Below are 26,259 nucleotides of genomic sequence, written 5' to 3'. Positions count from 1 at the left end.
TACTGTCGAGAAAAATGCAAGAAACCGATGCTATATATATAGTATATACATACGTGATAAAAATATATATACACCGTAAAGTTTTATATATAATACAGTGAGAGTATGATATTTTGCTTACACTTGTGTTCGAAAGACGTGAGGCCATGAATCCTACAACGGCGATACTGTTGTCCTTTTTGGTGTAAGCAATGCACATGCAGATATGCAGTTATTATTATCCCTAATTATTATTATTAATATTAATATTATTAATATTATTATTATTATTAATATTATTAATATTATTATTATTTTGCTTCCTTTTTTTCATATATCCTTAGCTAGGCGCTAGACCAATAGAGTTACAAATGGTCGACGCAAAAATGCTAAAACAAGCATGTGATTCTCGGTTCTGCCACGTATGTGCCGACATGGACTCAGAGGTTACAATTATACGGTTGGGACCAGCACCAATCATGTCTCCTGTTTCTCAGATTTCATATTTGAAAGAGAGATGATGACTATCGACTTATATATCAAAATGAAACTTTCAATTGGTGCAAATTGAACCAAGTCTACAACTTTCAATTTGCACCATTAAAGGGTTCCAAGTCTTTGCTTTCTCCTTATCTCTTTACTACTCCATTGCTTGGTCTTTTTCACGCTTCTGTATAACACACCACATAAACGAAAAGGAGAAATATCTCCGGTGCTATGCTTTTGATTAGCAATATTTTCTTGTCCAAAAAGAGGACCCGACCTGCTTACTGTCACATTCTCTCTCTCTCTCTCTCTCTCTCTCTCTCTCCTTCTCATTTCACGATGGAACGCGTGTTCTACTCTTAATCATAAGCGCCCAATCCTCTTACCGTCCTTTTAATAATTGGCTTCATCAACTGTTCTCTGATTCTTGATGTGATTTCCTTTTTTCGTACTAAAAAAATCTGCCTCCAATCTTATAGGGACCAGTAGATCTCTCTCTCTCTCTCCCTCTCTCTCTCTCTCTCTCTCTCTCTCTCCCTCCCTCCCTCCTTCCCTCCCTCGTCCATGCTATTGATCACATACCCCGTATAGGTAATATGCCTCTACAGTGTTTTAAGCAGCTATATATATACATGCGTTGGTTATATATTTTACAAAGCAATTCAAAGTGGTGTATATATATATATATATACATACAAATATATATACATGATGTGTTCTAATAGCTTTCTACTACTCTCGAAGTTTCATTTTTACTTGTAAGTTATTGCTTCTTTAACGTTGTCTAATTAACCCATTAATATCTTTCATTTTCATACTAGCCTTTCATGGTTCTCGTGTTGTAAATTATGCTTTTGACGCATACTTTTCTTTCCCCTATATCTATCTATATTCAAAAGAAAGCGATACCATTTTAATATATTTTTCTGAATGCACGTCAACATCTCATTGAATTGCCATGCAAGTAAATCCTTTTCTTTTTCTTGCAACCACTTTATTATCATTTAACTTTTTTGTTTAGGACTTGTCAAAAAGTAGAGATTGTAACTTATCTTTATCCTGACCAAATTTGTATATAAGATAGCTGAAAGGTTTGATATCTTTTTCTTGCTTTCTTTGCAGAAACTGATACGGAGCACTGAAGGTAATTGGCTGCTATTGGTGCATTGAAGATAAAGATGGATCGTAGTAAATAAGTAGAAGTGAAGCCAGAAAGTCATATTGGAGTCTCTTTTTGACCCAGGTATATATAGATAAATAAGTTTTACAATATACACGCGCGGTGTCATGAAGTGTAAAACAATGTCATGAAGTTTTTTGAGTTTTTCTCTTTTCCTATTTTAACCCCTATAATTGTCCTATAACAGTAGTAATTTTCATACCGGCTTTGTATATTTCATCCTCCAGCTGCTGACATAATGGAAACTGCCAAGTAGCTCTAGCTAGCTCTAGAAAGAAAATAAATAAATTCATTCTAGAAACAAAAAAAAAACAAAAAAAAACAAAAAAAAAAAGAGAGAGAAAGGGACGAAATAGTCAAATAGATGATATCTTCAAGTCTAATTACAATAAGACATAGAATCAACTTTGTCCCCAAAGACCAATGAAATGCGGAAAACGTAAACGTCATAACGTTTTCATCGACGACGAAGGGAAATCAAAACAAGAAAACAGAAGAAAACGGGTTGTCTCAATCTCTTTCTCCTTGTCCCTATCTCCCATTTACCAACTTTCTTTGTTGTTGAGTAGCGATATCTTTCTAGACCTCCTGGATCGGTTCTAACAATAATAATTCCATGTCCTGATCATCAGCCGCTAATAACCAGAATAATATGGATTCAGACCCACCATTGCACAAGGCTTACAAAACCCTCTCCGGCAAAACAGTCGACGGAAAGTTCTCCGTCCACAGCGGAAGTGCAAATTACGAACATGTTGCCGATGTCGACGAATGTGATCTTCCGTTGATCGACCTGACCCTTCTGGAGCTCGGCGAAGTGGAGAGAGAGGAGTGCAAGTCGCAGATAGCTAGGGCTTCACAAGAGTGGGGCTTCTTTCAGGTGGTGAACCACGGGATATCGCGCGAGCTGTCGGAGAAGATGAGGTTGGAACAAGAGAAGGCCTTTAAGCAACCGTTGGAGAACAAGTACCTGAAATTCTCAGCTGGCAGTTACCGTTGGGGGACACCAACCGCCACTTGCCTAAAGCAGTTGTCGTGGTCCGAAGCTTTTCACGTTCCCCTCAACAATATTATTAATTCCGGCGCGGGTAACGATAATGGTCTCAATACTCTCAGGTACAAATTTAAATATTATAAATGAGTCCAAATCTGTTGTTTTAAATTATAAATGAGTCCAGATCTATTTTCTGATTTTCTTGTTACTCGATGATTCTTCAATATTATTTTCATAATTAGTTATTGAATTGCTCGAGTCTTTTTAATATTTAGCATTTATTATGAGGCCAAATTCTTGTTTTCTGATACATTGTGAAGTCTATAAAAATGAGACCAAACAGAATTTTAATTCTGTTAGACAGCGCACACACTTAACTATTTGGACTAGTCTCTGGTGGTATTATCTGGCCAAAACTTTAAGGGGACGTTTATTTCTCATATTCGTTCCTGATTCTAAATCATGATTCATGGTTTTTTACAGTGTTTTTTCTAACAAAAAATACACATAAAATAAGAATGATTATGAATCATGATTCTGAATACATAAACTAAACGTCCTCTAAATTAATATAATGTGACAAAATAGTAACAGGAGACAATCAATGACACATAAAAATGAAACGAGAAATTCAGGACAATTGATCAGGATTCATTATAAGTATATATGTGTGTGTGTGTGTGTGTGTGTGTTTGTATATATGTATATATTTTCTCTCTACAGAAATTAGTCATACAAAAGCTCTCCTTTGATGATTGGTATACATACTATCAAAAAAAGCTGTCCCATTTAACTTCTTTCAATGTCATTGGAAAAGACGTTAGAGAACAAAGTTTATATCATTAGAGTGGTCCTACGTACCGGACCAAGAGTGTACATGTAATAATGGGGGAATAGTTAGAGTTAGATTTTCAAATATATTTCATGTTGGGAAAAAAATATATGTGTGCGCTATTCCAAGTGAACGAAGATATAAAATAATTTATATATATATATGAAACGAGACCTAATAAATTAATTTTTTAAATTAAGTTAGATTTTTAAAAAGTATTAGACCAGTTTCGTATGTAGTATTTGTCCAACATTACACATCCCTATGAAGTCATGAATGCATATCTGATTGAACGTGTGGATATCCCCACCGCAAGGACGAATCTTTGTGAAACTAGAATGGACTCTTTTTACTTGCTGTTATAAATCACCGCACCATATATTTTCAGTGGTTCAGTTTTTATGATAAGTACTGCTTGTGAATTGTGATTGAGAGCACGTCATCGTCAAGGGGTGGGGTATATAACTTTTTCTATTTTCTAATGTTGAGCTAATTGGAAAGATTAAAGCGTTGGCTTTTAACTGATCAATAGCTAGAAGTCTCTGCATCAGACATTGTTGGCAGTACTAATCATTAGCATAAAAGGAATCAAACATATGTGTTTATAGTATCACGAAAAGAAAAATAAGGAATCACATATATACATGTACACTCACCCAGCCTCCATCGAGATACTTTTCTGATAGGCGCAAAAGTCTTGCATAATATCAGATAGACTACTAAATTTTATAAATTAGAAAATTAAAATCAATTTGCTCGGCTCGTCTGGGTGGGGTAGTTGGTTATCACGCTAGTCTCACACACTAGAGGTCCCCGGTTCGAACCCGGGCTCAAACAATTTTTATTTTATTTTTTTCACCATTTGCATGCACGGCGTTGTAAATGCCTATAATGGTCTACAAGCAAGGAAAAAAAATAAAGAGCCTATAATGGTCTTTTTTCTTTTTTTTTTTCCCAATCTCTCAACTATCATAGATGAATAGAAGCCCTTCATATTCCTTTTTGTTTTTTTCCCCTTAGGTTTGTTTAAGTACTATTTATTAGACCACAACTATTTTTCTTGATATGCAATAGTATTAGTAATCGAGTGCTCAATACGCTTGGTAGGCAGCTAATCTTAATCCCTTGTCTTATGATTGCAGCTCAACAATGGAAAAGTTTGCTACGACAGTTTCCAGTTTGGCGCTGAAACTAGCAGAAATTTTAGCAGAGAAATTGGGTCACGACTCAACTTTCTTCCAAAAAAATTGTCTGCCAAGCACTTGTTACCTTAGAATGAACCGATATCCGTCGTGTCCCGTGCCATCGGAGGTGTTTGGTCTGATGCCACACACAGACAGTGACTTCCTCACCATACTTCTTCAGTTTCAAGTTGGAGGGCTGCAATTAGTGAAAGATGGCAAATGGATTGCAGTTAAACCTAATCCAGAGGCTCTAGTTATTAACATTGGAGACTTATTTCAGGTTCAGTACTACTAATAACTTCTCTAACCATCATTTAACGTGACCAAACTATTATTTTGCTTTTCTAAAACTCATAATGTGATCATTAATTAGTGTGATCTTGTGTAAATAATAATATTCAGGCATGGAGTAACGATGTTTACAAGAGTGTTGAACACCGAGTTGTCACAAATGAGCAAGTGGAACGCTTCTCTACTGCTTATTTCCTATGTCCATCATACGATACCGTTATAGAGAGTTGGTGTGAGCCTTCTGTCTACAAAAAATTCAGCTTTAGAGAGTATAGACAGCAGGTCCAAGAGGATGTTACCAAGTTGGGTTTCAAAATAGGGCTTCCTAGATTTCTTGTATAAGGCGCACAGAGCCATATATACATATACATACATATATATACATACATATATATATATATATAAGAATTTTGTTAGATATTGTCAACGTCTAGGCTATGTGGGGTAAGGTATTTTCTTTAAAAGAAAAAAGTATATAATATAGAATTATGTAATAAGGTTGAGTTCAATTATTAGGTGTTTACTTAACGAGTAGGTGATATGGCAGTCTTCATCAACATGTTTGGTTGCAAGGTTTAATCAATCTATTCTTGCTGACTACAGCAAATATATAGAAGTTTTGTTTTGTCTTGTCATGTCTTGGTTTTCTTTTTTGATTACTTTTTGTTTTCTTGCCGTTTATTTTCATATATTGCACTATCATTAACCATTCGAAATTGGTGCAAAAATTACCCATCTTATCAATATATTTGGCTGGCTACTATTTAGGATTATGGAACAAAGTATTGCCACTGATAATAATGAGAAAGTTTGTACAGCAACCAGGCTCGACATAATTAGTGACTTGACATTGGAAATTTCTAAACACCACTAGTACTGATAATTTATTTTATTGATATTCATAAACTGTCATGTAAAACCATGGGCCATATAATAATCTGTAGTTCCTATGATTGATGAGTAAAGCGCAAATTCATGATTAATAATTAAAACTAATGGTGATACTACGCTTATACATATGATCCTACTAGCAATGCAACGCGATACACTAAAGAATTAATAGATGTAGCAGATTACTATACTACTTTTGGCCTTTTGCTTTGAGCCAACAAAAAAATAAAAAATAAAAGGACAATCGAACTAAGCTATAGTGGTGGTTTTTTTTTTATTTTTTATTTTTATTTTTATTTTTTTTATACGAGCTCTCGTCAATTTGCAATTGGAAATTGGAAATGGGAGCACGAGAAGTGGAATAGGAAATGAATTTGTGAAGTAAAAGTTAAGGAGCACTTTACCATCCCTTGAATTACAACGCTACATTGTTCATGATAAATTTTTATGAAACTACGATCTTCTATCGTTGAAAAAATCTTATGCGAAAATATCGACAAATTTTAGTTATTGGTTGACATTGTAAAAACTTACATTTAACAAATGGTGGTTCTATTCAACACTCTATTTTTTACTCTACACACTTCCTTCTAAATACACACTCCCCATAATTTTGAAAGAATTAAATTTACTTTTTACATACCTCTTTCATTCCAAAATTACCCTTAATTATTTTTATAAAATAATTAATTCTTGTCCACTTTAATTTTATTTTCACACCCACCATTTTATTTTGGATTTATTCTACAAATGGTCCCCGAGATTTACACTCAATCCCACTTTAATCCCTGACTTTTCAAACATCACACAAACGGTACATGATGTTTTATTTTGTTTCAATTTTGGTTCTTCAATCAACTAGACGTTAAAATTGAATAGAATCCGTGTAAATTAGAGTTCAAAATTAGAAACATTTAAATTTTGAGTTTATCTGTGGAAATTAACTTTTAGTTTTTTGTATTATTTTAATCTTTAAACTTAATATGTTTTCAATTTTAGTCCATAATTTATACAGATTCTATCAAATATTTGACACCAAACTAGTAGAATGATTAAAACTAAAACAAAATAAAACCTCAGAAACCAATTGTGTGACGTTTGAAAAGTCAAAGATTAAAGTGGAATTGAGGCTAAACCTCAGGGTCCATTTATGAGATTAACCATTTTATTTTATTTTCTTATAAAAATAGTATTATTTCTCTATCTCTTCATTTTTTTTTTTTTAAGTTTTGGGTCTGAAGCCTTTTTTCAAAACAACACAAATGGAAGATGAAACGGGAAAAAAATCAATGCAACTTTATAAAAAAAAAATAAAAAAAAAATGAAATGATAGTATTTAAAAAAAAATCACTAAAAATATAAACATGAAATGAAAAAAAAAGCAAAAAAACAAAATAAAAACAAAATAAAAATCATCATACAACCAATATTAAAGAAAAATTAACATTATATCAATACAACTTTTTGGAATAGTCATTAAAAGGTGAAAATTATAGATTTTTTTTATAAATTCAAAAATAGTAATATTTTTATAATTTAAGATGTAACATGCGGAGTGTGTGGAAAGAGATAAAAACTATATAATTAGTTTCTTTTTTGAATGAAATTTAATTACATAATAAAATAAGCCATAATTGTCCTTTCTTGTCATTGTATGTGAGGATATTTTTATCATAAAAAATTTAAAAAACAAAGGGGTTTGAAGAGTAAAAAGAAGTGTGTGAATAGAACCATCCTTTAACAAATAATTAACCTTAAAAAAGGAAAAGAAATAATGTACTCAATGTATGCAATAGTCAAGACCAAATTTAAAATAAGAGGAAATGTGAATGTTATGTTACGAAAAAATTTTAAAAATAACATATTTTATATGGATTATTTTTTGTTAAGTATTGTTATTTCAAATGCTATATTTATTTTTCTTTATAAATTTTTTAGTTTTAAGCATTTTAAAAATTATAGTTTTAATTTTTAAATAATTTGTAAATAACAATTTTTCATATCAAATTAAAAATTAAGACATCAATGATTAACCAATTATAGCAATCTTGGCAAATGTTATATTTAGTGGAAAACTCAACACCAAGTATAAGCGCACATCTAATACAGTGTTAAATTAGTGTCAAAGACAAATTTTAGCATTCAAGTAAAAAAATCTCTCTCAAAAGCAAATGCTATTTTTGGTACTAACTTTAGAATATGTTTTACTTTGTACCAAATTTAGTATTGAGAATAACAAATGTCAAATTTGGGCAATTTGGATATTTTTGGTTGGTATATTGATTTTTTTTTCATTTGGTTATTAGAGCGTCTCCGATTGCAATGCCAAATTAATAATACGTCGATGTCAAATTTTAGCATTTGAATAAGAAAAACTACTCTTCAATGCAAATGCTATTTGATGCTAAATTTAGTAAATTTTATACTTAGGGCCAAAGTATGTCATATATCAAAATTTGACATTTAATTGATATTGGTTAATGTATTGACTTTTTTATTTAATCAATTCAACATTGTCATTTTCAAATTTTTTAAAAAAAAATTAATTTTACAAGTTCTAAAGTTTAATAACTATTACAAAGTATATAACATATTTGAAATAATATTATAAATTGGAGCGCATAATAGAATAATCATTTTCACACTTTTTAGTCTTAAATATAGCATTCACATTGGCATTTATCTTGGACATGCACATTATTGTCTTTTCAAAATTATTTAAAAATACTTATGAAGGAAAGTAGAAAAATTATTTAACATAGTATTATGTTATTTTCGTGCAATTTAATGTTAAATAGATCATTGACATCGGTATTGTATTGTAGTTAGTCTAATAAATACCAAAATTATAATTAAAGCATCTCTAATGTCATACTAAATTAATGTATAAATGTTACATTTTAACATTTGAGCAGGAAAATGAGTACTCAATACAATACTATTCTTTGTGTTAAGTTTTCGTACGCTACATTTAATGGTAAATTTACCACAAACTATACATAAGATAAATTTGACATTTAATTGCTATTGTTTATTACGTTTATTTTTTTATCTAATCATTATAACATTTGTATTTTTAAATTATTTGGGTTAATCTCATAAATAGTATCCGAGGTTTCACCCCCAATCTCATTTTATTCATTGATTTTCAAAACGTCCCACAGTTCGTGTCTAAGGTTTTACTCTATTTCAGTTTCGACCAATCAATTAGTTACGTGTTAAATATTTGATAAAATATGTGAAAATTAGAGATTAAAATTGAAAATATCTAAAGTTTAAGGATTAAAATAATAAAAAATGAAAATTAAATTTCAAAAAAAGTACTTAAATTTTAATTATTTCAAATTTTAATCCCTAGTTTACACACATCTGGTCAAATATTTAACATTTGGTTGATGAAAAGACTAAAATTGAAATAGATTAAAATCTTAGTTTTTAAAGATCAACTGTGTGACATTTTAGAAATGAAAAACCAAAGTGAAATTGAGAATAAACCTCAAAAACTATCTATGGGATTAATCCAAATTATTTTACAATTGAAAATTTATTTTACAAGTTTTCAAACTTTTGACAAAGAATAAAATTAGCATTTCAATAAGATTATGCATCGAAACACATATAAAAAATAACATAATAGATTTGAGACTTTTTACAATACATCTCTTTATCAGTAGTATTAATTTTTTATTATAAAAACTAATTAAAATCATGTCATATTAAAATAATACATAAAATCAGACCGTTTCTAAACGGATAAATAGAGAGCTACCAGGTCTAATTTTTTCTGTTTGTGCCATAAAAGGCCACAACAAATTATGCCATGTTCACACTTTGGGGTTGTTCTTTCGTAACAAAACTCAGAAAAAGTTTGAATTTAAGTTACAACTTTATTTAAATTCATGTTCTTTTATAAAATTTGAGTTTGAACTCGAGTTTGGGGCTAAACTAGAGTTCAAGTTTCCCCTTCAACTCGAGTTCATGAACTCGAACTCAAGTTAATGAACAATATTTTTTCTATTCTTAAAAATGTCATAACTTTTTCGTTTTAATTCTGATTGAGATGATTTTTTTTCTATGCATTCACAACGAAAAGACGAATAAAATCTTACACATATACCCTATTAAAATTGTTCATCACCATTGAGTTTTTATTAAAATATTATCTAAATACAAATTTAAGTTTTGATTCACTTAAATACAAACTTAAAAAGATTCTCAATTTAAATCATAACTCAAATATGCACACCTAAACACAAATTTAAATTACATCTCCAACTCAAATTATAATTCAAAGTCAATTTAAAATTATCGCCTAACTCAAAAATGCAAAACAACAAACCCTTATCTTTTGATTTTGATTGATGGCAAATAGTATGTGTGTTGCATCGGAGGTGATTTCACAAGCATCGGACATGTTCTCAAAAGATATTATTATGCAAATCTATAGTTATGCAAATCAGGCGGTTGTGATGCTCAGAGACTGAGACTATAGATCCGTTGACTATTGAGTTTTGTAAATCGTAAAGCCAAGGACCCATTTCGTTTTGGAAGCTCGCTCGGTTATTGTCTCGAGCTGACCGCTTCAAAGCAGAAGGCCATGGCGCCACCGGCGGCGATTCGGTGGTTCGCGGCTGCATCAGCCCTCGTTCTGTGCCTCCTGATCTCTCCGTCATCGGCCATCTACTGCGACGAAGATGATTGCTACGATCTCCTAGGGTCAGCTGACCTCCTCGCAACTCACATTTTCTCTCTGCTTCCCAAATTACCCCTCTCTGTATCGCGTATTTACTCTATTCTCTTGCCTCCATTGCTAGGGTTTCGCAGAATGCCAATGCTTCCGAAATCAAGAAAGCCTATTATAAGCTCTCGTTAAAATAGTGAGTTCTTCGATTTTCTGTTATGTTTTTGTGTTCATATATCCATCGTAATTCATTCTCAGAATGTTTAGCTGTTTTGACTCGTTGTGTTTGAATCAAGTCACCCGGATAAAAACCCCGATCCGGAATCGAGAAAGTTGTTTGTCAAAATTGCCAATGCTTACGAGGTAATTTCTCACAAAAGTAAAAGATGTTAACTTTTGTTGCGAATTTTTCTTTGTTTTTATTAGGTGAACAAGGAAATTTGATTTGCCAAATTGCAGATTTTGAAGGACGAGACCACGAGAAAGGAGTATGATTATGCAATTGAACATCCGGAGGAGGTATAATTAAAATTCATTTGTAAATTTTATCCTGGGATTCTTTTCTTATTCCCAATTGCTTTTCGTGTACATATATATATATGTGTGTGTGTGTGTGTGTGTGTTATATATATATATATATATATATTATATGTGTATTTAGTATTGCATTACCTGATTTGTGATTTTGAGAGATTTTTGTGAATCAGAGAGTTATCATTTGTGAGTTGTAAAACTTTTTTCTTTTCCACTTTCCAACATGGATTGGCGGAAATAACCTCGTTTTTAAGCTTCAGATTTTTTGAGCTTCCCAGAGTTGAGTAATGATAGTTGCTAAAAAGAATGCTGTTCCCTTTTCTCTTCGTAGGTGTTTTACAACACAGCTCGTTACTATCGTGCATACTATGGTCACAAGACGGTGAGAAAATATCTGCAGTTGGCGACTTTCATTTAAGGATATTATACGGCTTCAGTTTAATAATTTAATGTGTATCTAAAGCAGTTTGTGTATCTACCTTCCAGGATCCTCGTGCTGTCCTTATTGGCCTTCTTCTGGTTCTCTCGGGATTTCAGTACCTCAACCAGTGGACAAAGTATAATCAGGTACCGTGTTACAGATGAAATGCGAATATATTGTCAATTTATGCTGATATTTATTGACCTATTCGTATTTACACTTGTGGTATAACTTATAAGGAAAAAGTATACTTGCTTAATGGCTAGTTTCGGCAGCAGGCCATGGCAAGTTTACTCTCCAGAGGGCTTGATCGAATTTCCTCATGTAGATCATTCATTTTATGACCCATAAAAGCATAACACATTCTTGTGTTTCCTTGTTTGCGGTACTTATAATGCTTCTTCATTGTAGGCTGTAGCCATGGTGAAGAAGACACCTGCTTACAAAAATAGACTTCGGGCTTTGGAACTAGAGCGCAGTGGAGGAACTGCAAATAGAAAGAAGGGTAACAAGCAGATGGACAAGTATGAATTTGACTTATTCTTTACTCAGAAACCACAGTGCATGGTCATTATTTTTTAAGTTGATGATAGTTTATGATATAGACGTCCTGTGTTTTCAAACTCTTCTATGCTCTTTTATTTCTGCCTTTTCAAATGCTTCACCAGTAGCTTCAGATCTTTTTAAACCAATTGTGCCATTTCTTTTATGGCAGGAAAAAGGAGGAAGAGCTGAGTAAAGAACTTGAACTGGACATAAAGGGTGCTGAAAAGCCTTCCTTCTGGGAACTTCTCGGTGTCCGCTTTTTACTACTACCTTACACCATTGGCAAGGTTGGCTTTCCTTTCAATGTCGTTTCAGTAGCTTCTACAACTTTATAAACAGTCTTGAAGCTGTAATTAGGATTAATTATATGTGTGCCTATTTTTCTGTTATCTTTTTGGCCTCTTACATAATGACTGACTTTGATGATTTTAGGACCTTCATCATAAGACTTGAATTTTCTTTTTCCTTCATCATAAGACTTGAATTTTCTTTTTTCTTTGTACATCCAGCTTTTATTGTGGTGTGCACACTGGTTCTGGAGATACAAAGTGAAAAAGGCTCAATATTCGTGGGAAGATGCTTCTTACCTGACACAGAGTGCCCTTAGAGTGTACCCTGAAGCGTGGAGAAATATTGGTGAGTAAAGATTTCACCTTGTTATATTTCGTTTTAAACCACATGAAGAACTTGAATTTGGTTGGAATGCTAAATAAGTTATCATCGTCAAAAGTGAGAACCTTTAGTATTTTGTTTTATGTTGCTACCCTGAAGGAATGAACCTATAACAATTCTTTCCTTCATGGTTATTTGCCTCGCTGACCATTCACCATGTACTTTTGGGCACCACGTTAAAACTTTAGTGGTTAGACTCTGAATTTCTTAAAATGTGAGTTGCAACTTCTGGAATTTTTATGCTCCTCCTTGTGCAATGGTATGGTCACTATGGTCTAGAAATCCTCCATATTCTTAGAGTTTTTTGTTTTATTGTTTCCAGACGAATCAACAAAAGAAGATCTTGTTCAGAGACGTTTATGGGAAAAACCCAACTTGGAAAGCTACTTGGCCGAGATGAGGAAAGAGTACAAGCGCAGAAGATAGCAAATTTTGTTGCCTTTGCTATCCTAGATTCTTCAAATATTTGACAAACACATTCTTTGGTCACATGTAAAACTAAATAGGTGATAAGTTTACCCACACTACATCGAGTTACGTGAACTTGGAGTCAGTTTATGCGATAAAATTGTCTGGTTTTTGTTGCTAAGTGCAATTTGTTTTTAATACAGCATTGTTATAAACCTTCGCCCCTGAAAGTTCCAGGGTGGTGGTAAATCCTAATGAGACTATAATCGGATTAATTTTATTGTTATACAGTGATAAAAAATGAGATGCTAGAAAGACAAATTTGCGTTGAGAGTTTCTCATTTTTTGGCTTGAAACTTTTGGACACCATAGTTCTCCTTTGTTTTCCTAACTCACTGACTACGTCATCGCAATATTTGCTGTTGTAGTGTTTAAATAATTGCTTCACAGTTTAATGTTGTGCTCACATTTACTATATCAGCATAGTGGAAACTGGAATATGACAAACATAGAAACTGCAGTAAAATTATAAAACGACAAGTAAATGAAAAAAAAAAAGATGAGAGTAATGATACAGCTAACTGAAAAACGACAGGAAATAGAAACGACAATAAGATAGAGTAAAATCGACGACAACGTATAACTCCGGGAGGGAGAGAGAGGACAAACGACAACTAAGGACGACCCTCCCGAAGAAACAACAACAAAGTGAAACGACAGTAAGCAAGAATGGAACGAGAATATAGTAGAACGATACAAAAACGTTAGAATGGGCACCATCATCTCAACAAAGGAGTCAGTGACATGAAACTGAAAAGGGCCTAGAAGAATGGAAGAGCAACAATGCGTCAAAAGACAATAAATATGCAAACGTCAAAACTAAAGCACAATTTATGACGTTAAAAATGTCGAGAAATGGAAAGACAGCAGTGTGAACCACAATTTAGAGGGAAACGACGAGACAACAAATTAAAAGGATGAGCTAGTGAAAAACGACTATGAACAAAATAAACGACGAGAAATTGAAACAGCAATAAATGGGCGAAAACGACAACAGAGAGGAAAGCAATCGAGTAAGTGTACGATAAGAAAAGAAAAGAAAATAAAATAAAAGGCAACAACAACGAAACGGGGAAGGCCTCAATGAACGACAACAACAAAAAAAGACCAGGACCGGCTAAGGTTGCGTTTAGTATGAGAGTTTAAATCAGGATAGTTTTTAGTTTTAGAACTAGAATTATAATTTATGGTTTGAACTTGTGAACCAAATCATAGTTCTGGAACTGGAAACAGAAGTAGAGGTTTGAACCATCTAAAATTAAGGGGGAGGTAGTTTTATTTTTTCGGGTGGTTCTGGTTTAAAACATTACATTATGATTCAAATCTTGAACATCAGGATAGTTTTTAGTTTTAGAACTAGAATTATAATTTATGGTTTGAATTTGTGAACCAAACCATAGTTCTGGAACTGGAATCAGAAGTAGAGGTTTGAACCATCTAAAATTAAGGGGGAGGTAGTTTTATTTTTTCGGGTAGTTCTGGTTTAAAACATTACATCATGATTCAAATCTTGAATCAGAACTATCAAAACTAAACACTGATTTTTAAGAACCATTTTTTACTTTTTGTAAACAAACAAATGTTTGAAGTGCTAGAACCGCAACCTAAGTCTAGCTAGAAGCCTGGAAAAAAAAACGACGTGAAAGAGAATAAGAAGAGAAGAACAAAACGACAATGACGAGAAAACGACAACCAAATGAACATTACATTACGATAACAAAAAGAGCAAACGACAACAACCTGAAAACCTATAATAAAAAAAAAAAAGAAAAAAAAAATATATATATATATGTAATAAGAAGTTAAGAAGTTAAGAACCCCCGGAAGCGGCAAGAACAACTGACTGAGCTGCCAACCCCAGCATTCCAGTTTTCTCTCCTCCACTCCACCGAATACAAATTGAGTCTTTCAACTCTCTCTCCTCTGTTTTTCTCTCTCTTAACATCCCTCCCAAATGCCTTCCGGCCTTGGATGCCAGTAGGCCCTTTCTTCGCTCTCTCCTCTCCCATGGCGCAGCCTCAGGTACTGCTCCTTTTTTACTTTTACATTTTCTCTTCCCGATTTCTCATTTTCCAGTTTTACTCTCTGCAGATTGGTCATCTGGTTCCTCTCGATCAAAATCTCCAAGAAGACGCCTCAATCGCGAAGATTCCCGTCTTCCGAGGACTGAACTTCGTCGGACGGAACAGCGTCTCCTTATCGGACAAACGGCTCAGCCGCAACCATCTCGCTCTCACCGTCTCTCCCGATGGCTCTGCGACGGTGATCGTGGTAATCGTAGTTAAACCTCTTAATCAATGCCTGTTTGTTTGTTTGTATGTTTGCTTGATTGATTGATCGTTGAGTGGATGGGAATATGTAGGAAGGTACCAATCCGGTTGTTGTTAACTCCGGGAATAATAGAGAAAAGCTTTGTTCTCGTGAAAATGGGACGATTAGAAATGGAGATGTTATAGAGTTGATTCCGGGCCATTATATGTTTAAATATGTGATTAGCGATACTGAAAAGAGTAGTTCCGGTCATGGAAGAGAGGCCGATGAAGGTAATGCTGCTTCGAGTCGAAAGAGGTTACGCCAAACATCTGAAGCAAAAGTCTCTTCGAGTAACTCCAAGGTCTCACCCTTTGAATTTAGGATTTTTGTTTTCTTATTTCCTCATGCAAATTGCTTTTAAGAAGTGACAGAATAATCCTTTTTCTTTTTTTTTCTCTCCCTTTCTTTTTTTTGTTTATTTTTTACGTTTTGGTCTATGAAGATTATTGAGCTGGAAAAGAACAGCAGGGTGGAAGGAAGCAATTCGATGGCTGAGAATTCCAGGAATTCATTGTCTAAAAAAGATAGTAGTGAGGAAGCCATTCGCCATTTTCATGTTTCTCCTGATAAGTTGGCACTGACTTTTCGGCTTTTGCGAGTACAAGGACTGCCTCAATGGGCAAATACCTCTTGTGTCTCCATAGAGGATGTGATTCAGGTGCAAATTCCACTTTTAAATTTTATTTTGTTTTTCGAAAAGTACAGGCTGCTTGCTCATTATCTATTTTTATAGTAGGTTTTGATGGTATTTTTCACTTCCCTGGTTGTGTCTTGAAATTTGTCACTTGAATGACTGGGTCAAATTACATATATGCAGCACTTAGTATGCAAAACTCTAGGGAGAAATGGAATGACAATTTCAGTCATCTTTTTTTGGTTCAAGTTTGTTTGCTCATCTTTTGAATAGGGGGATATTCTCTTTGCCGTCCTTTCTAATTATATGGTAGACATCGATTGGCTGTTATCTGGTAAGTTCTGTTCTATTTGATTGTGGCATCTGCGCTTACTTTCTCCTAGTTGGCTTCCATATTGTTTCTTATAGAGTACACTGGTGGAAGATCTTGACCTAATAATGTAACTTTCTTACCTGTAGCATCTCCACTACTTTCAAAAATCCCCAAGGTGTTGGTAGTTAATGGTGAGGGTGATGGCACACTGGATCATATGAAGGTTGGCCTTTTGCTCTAGTTGGTAGTAATCTCATTTTATCCATTCTTTGCTTTGAACACATGGACTTTAACATATTAGTTCTCATTTCTTAGAGAATCAAGCCTGCAAATTGGATTCTGCACAAACCACCACTACCCATTTCATTTGGAACACACCACTCAAAGGCCATGCTTCTTGTGTATCCCCGAGGAGTGAGAATTATTATACATACAGCAAACTTAATATATGTCGATTGGAACAATAAAACTCAGGGTTTGTGGATGCAAGATTTCCCCTGGAAAGAACAAAATAATCCAAGCAAAGGATGTGCATTTGAAAATGATTTGACGGATTATCTCAGTGCACTAAAGGTATAGATATGATAAGCTAGGTGGATAATGCATTTTTGGAGAATTTTTTGTAAGTTTAATTTCTTGCTTCATCTGTACCACTAGTATGAGAAGAAAATTAGTTGTCAATTTTTTTAACTGTCAAACGGAAATCAATGTCTGGATACTTATTCACATAAAAGCACCGTACTGGACAGGAATCAAGTACTTACTACCTAGATAAAACCTTTTCTCTGCTTTTTCAGTTACAATGTAAATGAGAATGTATGTGTTGTTGCTTTGCCAGTCACTTTCTTTGTTGATGCCAGTCCATGTCAGTGCAATAAAGTTTCAATTCCTTGTTTGATGCTTACAGTGGCCTGAGTTCTCCGTTAATTTTCCAAATCTTGGAAGCTTTACTATCAACTCGTCATTTTTTAGAAAGTTTGATTACAGCAATGCAGAGGTGCGGTTTCCATTCCTTTTCATTTGTACATTATCTACTTGTCCAATGCTGTTGTGCAGGACATATGAGAAATACCTGATTAATTTCAGGTGAGGTTAATTGCTTCTGTCCCTGGATATCATACGGGTGTAAATCTGAAGAAGTGGGGACACGTGAAGCTACGTACTGTACTCCAGGAGTGTACTTTTGATAGAGAGTTTAAAAAATCTCCTCTAGTTTATCAGGTAAGGAAAATAGGCCACCTTTAATTACTTGCACAAATCTGCTAATGCGTCATTGATTTAAGGAGTATTGCACCGGTTGATCTCGGAATTCATTGGATAGTGTAAGTTGCCCGGACATCCTTCTCTATCGATCCTTGTACACCACGCTATAAAAGTTTTGTTATTGATGTTGTTGTTAATTACTTAACTTTCAAAATTTGATGCTGTTGTTAATTTTAGATTGCTTTGTCAAATGTTATTTTCAGAACAAAAGAAATGGTAGTGTAACCTTAGGGAAATCTTCATATTTTTAAGTTTGTTATTCTTTTGTTGCAGTTCTCCTCCCTAGGTTCTTTGGATGAGAAGTGGATGGCTGAATTTGCATCTTCAATGTCGTCAGGTTTATCAGAAGATAAAACTCCACTTGGCCCCGGGGAGCCATTAATTATATGGCCCACCGTTGAAGATGTCAGATGCTCTTTAGAGGTACTATCAAAGTGGTTTTTCTTGTTAATTTTGTTGAGTAAAAGTGGCTTTGTGTGCTAGAGTTCTGTGGTTAAGAAAAGATGCTAGAGGGTTTCTGCACTTAGCTATATAGTTGAATATTTGGTTGACGTGGCTTTCTTTCTAGGCAGTTGGATCTCATCAATAGAATGATGGATGCATTTCTATCATTCTATTGATATTCCATCATTCTATTGATAGGGATTTGGATAAATGTTAAAGAATGAGAAGATTTTTCTGAAAACTCTTCAATATTGCTTTTAAAAAATTTCTCTTGGTTTTCAAACGTCTAGATGCCTTGAAGGAAAGAACAGGTATCACTTTTTGAGATCAATAACCGTGTTACATACACAGTTCAGATCATCTATAAGATGTAAAGTAAAATGCTAGCTCACTTTGTTTAAACATATTGAAGTTAGTGCAGGATTAGTAGTGAATGTTGCTGTGCTTTGTTTTCTTTTGTTTTCTTTTGGCACCCTTTACTAGGGTTATGCAGCTGGAAATGCCATTCCAAGTCCACTGAAGAATGTTGAGAAAGCATTCTTGAAGAAATATTGGGCCAAGTGGAAGGCAAGCCATAGTGGTCGCAGGTACATATCTTTTCTATCTACTGAAAATTTGGACAAGGAAATCTGAAACGAACCCCTTCTGCTGTGTCTTTGTGCCATGTTGTCCTCGTTCTCCGAATTGAAGCAATGAAAAAGTGCTTCGTTTTTTGATTAGACAAACTCCGTTTTCCAGTGTTCCTAATGGTGATAACAGTGAGCCCTTAACAATTTTCTTTGTTTCCTTATAAAAGTTCCTTGTTGATGCTACTAAGGGGTATCCTTTTTTCCTTTCAGTCATGCAATGCCACATATTAAGACTTTCGCTCGATATAATGATCAGAAGCTGGCGTAAGAGTTGCTTTCAAACCCCTTCTTTTGCTTCTTTGGTCAAGTTTTTGGTGGATTGCTTTCTTGTTTCACTCGCATTACCAACTCATACTTTCTCCAAACAGTTGGTTTTTGTTAACTTCAGCGAATCTCAGCAAAGCTGCCTGGGGAGCTCTGCAGAAGAATAATTCTCAACTAATGATCCGTTCTTACGAGGTACTCATTTCCAATACTTGTGACTGAGTTGCCCTTTTATAAGACCTTGTTTTTCAAGCCCTTTTGTGTCTTTTTTCAGCTAGGGGTGCTCTTTTTACCATTTAAACGATGCAGCTTCAGATTTTCTTGTACCAATACCGTTTCTCAGCCAGAGGTAGCATTTATCAGTTAACGAACAACCCGGCCTTCTGGTTCATATAAATTAGTTTCTTCATAATATTTTTGACTTCTAAGCACTCGTTTAACTCATCCGTCTTTTAGGATAAATGCGGATCATCAGATAATTCTAAGGCACAGAAAACAGAACTAGTGACTTTGAATTGGCAAAGAAGCTCGAACGCGGTTTCCTTGTCTGAAATAGTTAAATTGCCCCTGCCTTACGAGCTTCCTCCTCAGCCATACTCTTCTGAAGGTCATGTGATGTTCTCTTTTTTTTTTTTTTTTTTTTATTATTTATTTTACGTTGATCTCAAACTTGTTTACTTTTTGAGCAGATGTACCATGGTCTTGGGACCGGACGTATAACAAGAAGGACGTTTATGGTCAAGTTTGGCCACGGCAAGTTAAGCTGTATTCTCATCAAGATTCTTGAAATTTTCCGTGTTTTATTTCTTTTTTTTTTCCTAGGGCCTAATTGCACACTATACTCCACTGATTTGCTAACTTCCCTGCACGAATCTTTATGTTAAATTGGATACTATTTGTTTCAAAATCGGCCTGTTTGTTTCAAATTTGGCCTGACTTGCGTCCTTATTTTAGACGGTTCTCTACTCTTCAATAATCTTTTTTTTTCCTCGCAACCTTTTTAGTAACAAATTTGTTACATGTTTCATTCGTATAATTTCCATCAATATATCCTCAAAAATTAATAAATAAATAAATGAAAGGTTTTTTTTTTTTTTTTTTTTTTTTTTTTTTTTTTAAATTGGAGGAAGAGTTGATTTCCATGCATACGAATGTCTGCGATATTATATACATATAGTGTTGGAATTTTGGATGGGCCGCCCGCGACCGTCTGAAAATATTGAGTTTTTGCTCGAGTCCGAACCCGAATAGCCCGAAATTTAGATAGGAACTGCTAAGATTGTGTCATCCTTATATTCGCTAAATAAAATACTAATTCGTAAAAACTCTCCTAAAGCTAAAGGTGATGTCGGGTAATATGTTCTACTAAGTTTTAGAGTCACTTCATGAAACCTACCTAAAAATTGATACAAAATTTCGGCAATTTGCCAATCATATGCGTCTAAATGTCACTCTCTTACTTTTGCACACATAGTTTGTTATAGCATCCTTATAGAGGATGTATTGTTGAAGCATTATGTAAGTTGAGTTCCATCTTATAGGCATATCTAATGCTAATGCTCTAGGAGGTATATTTAATGATTGTAAGAACCTAAAACAATCTTCTTGTCTTTGGTTACTACCTTGAATCCATGCAAGACTATCTCTAATTCTTTTAATGTGATTACCCATTTCTTTTAAACCGAATTTAACAATTAAATTAATTACGTGACATGCACAACGTTGGTGGAAAATAGTATCGTCACCGAATAAGCTTAATCATTTTCAAAGAACTCAATTGCTTTTGTATTGGCACTAGCATTATCTAATGTTATAGCCATTACTTTATCTCTTAATCTAAATTCATCAATTACATTTAAAATTGTACTATATATTAAATTCGCACTATGTGATCCTAGAACACATTTAAAACATAATATTCTTTTATATAAATCAAATCCCTTAAAGTAATGTCCGGTTACAGTTAAATAATCTTTATTGGCAACGGTAGACCAAATATTTACCGTTAACGCAACACACCCGCTAGTCGAGTGTAAAAGGTTTATTAATGCTTTTTTTTAAAAAAAAATAATTTTAATAAATCTTTTCTAATAGTAGTTTTTGAAGTGAACTGTGCATTAGGATTATATACAACCTTAATATATCGTTGCCAATTAGGATGCTCTACAAAACTAAGTGGTTGATCTAAAGCAGCTATCATTCGTGCAACTTTCATATGATTTACTTGCGACTTTCATATGATTTACTTTCGGATCGTATTTCCAAGTGGTTATACCACCGGTTTGTTTCCTATTTTCTTTTACTTTCAAACATTTAAAATAAAGAAAAGTACATGATCTGTCATAGTTTTAACGCATGCCTATTATTTTTATTTATGTCATTCTAAATTTTTTATTTTTTCCTCAATTTTTTCTTTACTTTTTAAGTTTCAATTACTTTATTTTTAATTTTGTCATAAGATAATTTAGAATGTTTCATGTTTTTAATATTATTAAATTTACCCTTTTGCTTAAATTATCCGATCAAAAGATAATTGTGTTTGGCGGAGTTTGGGTCCGCCGGATGGGCTAAGCTTTTGAAGACACTTTTCGGAGTGTCTTCTCAAGTGTGGTGCCGTGAATAGTGTCACCTTTTAATTTAGATAAACAATATTTACACTGAGCTATATGTTTAGTGTTACCTTCATTGTCGATCTCCTCAATTATGTCGAAGTGATCTCAAACTGTCGAGGTGCGCTTGTATTTTCTCCTAGAGGTTACAACACTTGCAGACACAGTCGCACTGGCACTCGCCGTTTTTTCACGCCCACCACCATTTCGACCACGACCTCCAATACGTCCACCATGGCTCGGATTAGTAGATTCTTGCGTAACAAATTCATTAGTGGGAAATTGTCCTTCTTCCACGTTGTGTTGGGCATCAACGGGAATACCACTATAACCAAAAGGATCCATTATAAAAAAATAAGAGCGATTTGAGAGAGAGAGCTTTAGGATAATATGATAGTTTTTAAAAAAATTGTAATAGAGATTTGAGAGATTGAGAGAAATTGAGAGGGATTGAGATAGTTTGAGTGAGAAAAATGTGTGAGAGATGGGGGGTATTTATAGAAAAATTTTTGGGTTAAAAAATTAATTTTTTTTCAAAAAATTCGGGGTGCAACGGCTAGTTTGGGGTTCGGGTTCGGGCGGCAACAATAAAAAAACTAGCCGTTGGACGGGTTTTCGGGCAATTTGGGCTTTTCGGGCAAAATTTGAGTTTTCGGGCTTATTTTCGGGTCGGGCACCAACGGTCGGAATTTTGACCTTTTTTGGGCAATTCGGGCCTTAGGCGGGTCGGGCATTCGGGCTTCGATGGAAAAATTCAAAAAAAACTCCGGCAGACAGCGGTTGATGGCGCTACACTGCAGCGGGCTCCGGCGTGGTGACCAAATTAGGGTTGCCCGAGCCCGAGCCCAAAAATGCAACTTTGGACGGGCCGGCATATGGGCCTGCCCGCCGAGCCCAAAAAATTCGGCCAGCGGGCCTGCCCGCTGGCCAAAGTTCCACCACTATATACATATGCTTTATTTTAGTTTTTTCAACTTACATAAAAAGAAAATTACAATTGGTTTTACAGAATTATGTACTTTAGCAATTGAAGGTGAGCTAGATTGAAGTTTCGGCTTAATGCAAAATTTGATGGACTTCAAATCTATTTTTCTGATTGCACACGAGATATTTAACATAATATACATACATATCTATATATATATATATATATTTTGTTTATCAGATTGCATGGGAGTTGGGTCTGGTTATATTTGAAAAGAAAAAAAAAGACTAGGCAGTGTCAGAGGGGAAAAAACTAGGCAAACATGGTTTGCATGGCTTTTGAAACTAAAGTTAAAAAACTTAGATGATGTGTGTTGCGTGATTTTTATGCTCGCAAGTGCACGTGTCCCAGACAAGTAATAAAGAGTGAATAAGAGTGTCGATCCCACGAGGATTGATTCACCAAAAATACGTGTTGGAAGTTATATAATCAACAAAACGAGTAAAGAATGAATGTGGCAAAAATTCACTAAAATGATGTAAATAAAATGAATGCAAACTAAATGCGGTCTAAGTGACTAACAGTAACTAGAACGTAATTATGGGCTATAACTTAGTGTGGAAATGAGCTAGGTCTACTAACTTCTCCTCAATTGCAAGTATGGCTAAAATGTTACCGAAACGCTGCAGCATTTACTACCCCTGTTAATAGAAACTCCGTTATTGCATAAAATTCTTCTGAATTATTTATGTCTAAGGTTCCTTAAACCATTTACAGCATATTCCTATATGAATCCAGCTTTCAGAATGCAGATCTAAGCTCAGGTTTCTTTAAGTTATGCAAGATGAACAATATATTCCTATACCATCAACTAATCAAAAATTAAGCAAGGTTATTAAACAAGCATCATTCATGTTAGATCCGATTAAAACTAACCCTCTAGTATTAATCTTAATCTTGTATCCTAAAATTGATGGCCAGTCAAGAGTAGAAATAGGCATGAACACACATGAATGAATAGGAATAGTAAATTAATAGCATCTCTGAATTCTGTTTTCTGGAGATGGGTACTCTCTGTAGTTCCTCTCTTTCTCAGCTCTTGTACTATGCTTTTCCCTCTCTTGGTAATGCACTGTGTTTTCTGGAGAGGGATGCTCTGTGTATATCCAGAGGGAATACTCTCTGTCTTCTTTTATTTTTCAGCCTCGTCTCTCTCCTTCTTTTCTCTTTGGCGGCTGCCCTTGTTTTTAGAAAACATTCCTTTCTAGGGCAACAAGGGCTGAGGTGTCACTTGATAAAGTGTGCATTGGACCACAATGACACCTACTCAACTAGCTCACACGGATCCGTTTTGTCTGCTTTCTCTAAGTAGTGCGCTGACGTCATTCATATGCCAATTGTTCCCAGAATGTTGCTAGAATGCCGCAGTATTTAGCCCAGGAATTTCCTGCAAAGCACACACACAGTGTTAGTCGACTTTCTACCTCTTTTTAATTCAAAATCATCAACTTTTATTTCAAGAAGAGCACAAGTACAGAGTTAAGCCATAATAAGTGTAAACTATAAAAATCTAAATTAAAATACACAAGAAACTAGAAAAATCACTCTTGGTCACGCAACTTATGAGCTAGAAAACCATTGGATAACTCTAATTTCTTAGAGTTATCAATGTGGTAGCGTTTTATTTGGGGACTAGATGATGGCTTAGTTTGGTAGTGCTGTAGATTTTAGAAAACTTACTTTTAACTGTGCTGAAGGAAGAAACAGCTATTATAAAAAGCAGCTGAGTGTTTGTTAAACTATAATTATAGTTTAACAAAGTCTCGCTCCATGTGCAATGCTCAAGTGCTCATGCATGATGTGAATCGGTACAGTGCTTGGGGAGACACAAACCTTTCCAGTTCCTGATTTTTCGGGACATGGTGTGTCTCAGAACTATCTGAGTCAACCTGGACCTGCACACCCTTCCCCTTACGTGCCCTGCTCTTGAACGACATCGTTATGACCTGCACACCCTTCTCTGTTTCTGACTACCCGATGAAAACTACTCCCTAACCTTAAGCACTCCCTGAAACCCAACAAAGCAAGTTTGCTTCTTCTTCCTCTTCAAGTTAAATCCTTTAACGTAACCTCACATCTCCTCTGACCTCACGTTCGTGACCGTTTCAAGTTACTTCTTCTCTCACGGTAAAAATAGTGTACCCCCGAGTTCTCAAATTCGTCAAGTATAATTCTTTCCTCAATCAAGGGTACGAAGACAGGGAAGAACTCACCCTTACCTCAAGAGGAAATCTGCTTTATGGTGGCGGCTCCCTCTTTCCCCAAACTTGTGTTGTCCCGCGCAGTGGAGATGGATATTTTGATATTTTGGTGAGAATGCCGTGGGTGAGTGAAGGCTTACTTGAAATCTTGATGAGAGTGGCGGAGGAAATGGCAAGATTGAGAATTAACGGCCGGCCGTGAGTGAAGATTTGGAGAATGTGAGTGTGTTGCCTAAAATTGTGTATCTAAAATCTCGCAAGTGCACGAGTCAACAAGTAGTAAAATGATGAATAATCAAGTATCGTCCCACAGGGACTGTGTGTTTTTGAAATCAAATTGCTAAGTTAATTCTATTCAAGTTTTTAAGAAGAAAACTAAAGTTGATTTTAAGATGTTAAAAACTAATGATAATCTGACTGTAAGAAAATGAACAACAAAGATAAAACTAATTAATAAAGAGTTTGCAAATAAAATTGGCCAATGTCACTGTTCGCGGCTTAAAATTATTAAACTGTCTTTTATCACGCTGCGCGTTGCTGCAGCAATGGATAGCAATGAAAACTTCTAGTTAACCGGATTCTACTAAACCAGAGACTTTCCAATCCGCCGTCTACTAATCTTAAAGCTAAATCTCACAAATCCCTCTGCAAATCTAGACTCTAAAATCAGAGAATGAAGCTCTAAATCGTATGGTTATGCAAGACATAATATATTCCTATATCATGTGGATCAAAAATCTGTAACAAGGTCTAAGAACTTGCATTACTCAAGTTATTTCCACTCAACTAAATCTTCCCAGATCTAATCAAGCTGTACTCCCCTCTTATGATTTCCCAATCACAGTTAAGGCACAAATTCAGCTCACTTGAATAAACAAAGAAATAATCATCAAATCCATTCAACATCAACTAGCAACTTAATATTTAACAAATCAACAACCTCAGCCAACAAATCATAATCTCATAGAAATATATTTATGAATTCAAGTTCAGATTCAAGAAGAAGAGTAAATATTCTTTAACAAGAAAAACAAAGTAATGAGAATAAGAAAGACTAAAATGATGATGAGAGAAGCCGAATCCCCCTTTTCCAAGGTTTCCTCTAGCTGCTCTTGCATCAACAGATGGTCCTTCACGTTTAAATCTCTGTGACGTTTTCTTCTTCTTCCTCCTCAGTACTGGAAATGGTACTTGATCAGAAAAATGGAGGTGGTTTCCTTTTCCAAGTCCAGCCGCCTCTGCGTTCAAAAATATGACCAAGGACACCTTCTTCTCTTGCAGCTGCAGGTACTTATTGTACCCTAATTACACGGCAGCCCCTGAGGAAGCCTCCAAGCAGCAGCTAAATCAGCACCCTTCACAGTAAAATCAGCCCATTCTTCCAGCTCAGGTACAGCTGTCAGCAACATGCATGTCTGGCCCAGCTCGCCTTGCTGCAGCAATGC

The 26,259-nt window shown here is 34.7% G+C and overlaps 3 protein-coding genes and 1 non-coding gene across 5 annotated transcripts; all 4 read left to right on the top strand.

Annotated features, from left to right (window-relative positions):
- Window positions 1–570: 570 nt before the first annotated feature.
- LOC21397937 (gibberellin 2-beta-dioxygenase 8) lies at window positions 571–5,478 on the top strand. 2 transcript variants are annotated; one of them, XM_010089767.2, is made up of 5 exons: window positions 571–1,056; window positions 1,588–1,708; window positions 2,278–2,761; window positions 4,614–4,935; window positions 5,058–5,478. In XM_010089767.2, exons 3-5 carry the CDS (start codon window positions 2,298–2,300, stop codon window positions 5,286–5,288), a joined length of 1,017 nt encoding a protein of 338 aa, XP_010088069.1. In that variant the 5' UTR covers window positions 571–1,056; window positions 1,588–1,708; window positions 2,278–2,297; the 3' UTR covers window positions 5,289–5,478. The 2 variants fall into 2 exon arrangements, with proteins under 2 accessions (XP_010088069.1, XP_024024975.1); XM_024169207.1 differs by lacking the exon at window positions 571–1,056 and adding an exon at window positions 1,136–1,223.
- On the top strand, window positions 4,235–4,308 carry TRNAV-CAC. Its single transcript has one exon. It is a non-coding gene; the product is annotated as a tRNA-Val (tRNA).
- A 4,743-nt stretch (window positions 5,479–10,221) lies between the features above and the next one.
- LOC21397936 (chaperone protein dnaJ 50) lies at window positions 10,222–13,374 on the top strand. The gene is made up of 10 exons (XM_010089766.2): window positions 10,222–10,553; window positions 10,652–10,714; window positions 10,815–10,881; window positions 10,978–11,037; window positions 11,384–11,434; window positions 11,539–11,619; window positions 11,885–11,997; window positions 12,189–12,306; window positions 12,529–12,655; window positions 13,014–13,374. Exons 1-10 carry the CDS (start codon window positions 10,435–10,437, stop codon window positions 13,115–13,117), a joined length of 903 nt encoding a protein of 300 aa, XP_010088068.1. The 5' UTR covers window positions 10,222–10,434; the 3' UTR covers window positions 13,118–13,374.
- A 1,618-nt stretch (window positions 13,375–14,992) lies between these two features.
- On the top strand, window positions 14,993–19,926 carry LOC21397935 (tyrosyl-DNA phosphodiesterase 1). Its single transcript, XM_010089765.2, has 16 exons — window positions 14,993–15,181; window positions 15,251–15,430; window positions 15,522–15,773; window positions 15,915–16,130; window positions 16,380–16,440; window positions 16,566–16,642; window positions 16,735–16,992; window positions 17,327–17,416; window positions 17,506–17,640; window positions 17,956–18,105; window positions 18,610–18,713; window positions 18,966–19,019; window positions 19,124–19,214; window positions 19,294–19,368; window positions 19,476–19,626; window positions 19,709–19,926. Exons 1-16 carry the CDS (start codon window positions 15,131–15,133, stop codon window positions 19,804–19,806), a joined length of 2,043 nt encoding a protein of 680 aa, XP_010088067.2. The 5' UTR covers window positions 14,993–15,130; the 3' UTR covers window positions 19,807–19,926.
- The last annotated feature ends 6,333 nt before the right edge of the window (window positions 19,927–26,259 follow it).

This window comes from Morus notabilis, unplaced genomic scaffold, assembly GCF_000414095.1.
Source record: "Morus notabilis unplaced genomic scaffold, ASM41409v2 Scaffold457, whole genome shotgun sequence".
In the NCBI taxonomy this organism is placed as follows: Eukaryota; Viridiplantae; Streptophyta; class Magnoliopsida; order Rosales; family Moraceae; genus Morus; species Morus notabilis.
Note: the sequence above shows the minus strand (reverse complement) of the source record. Positions and strands in the feature narration are given on the sequence as shown.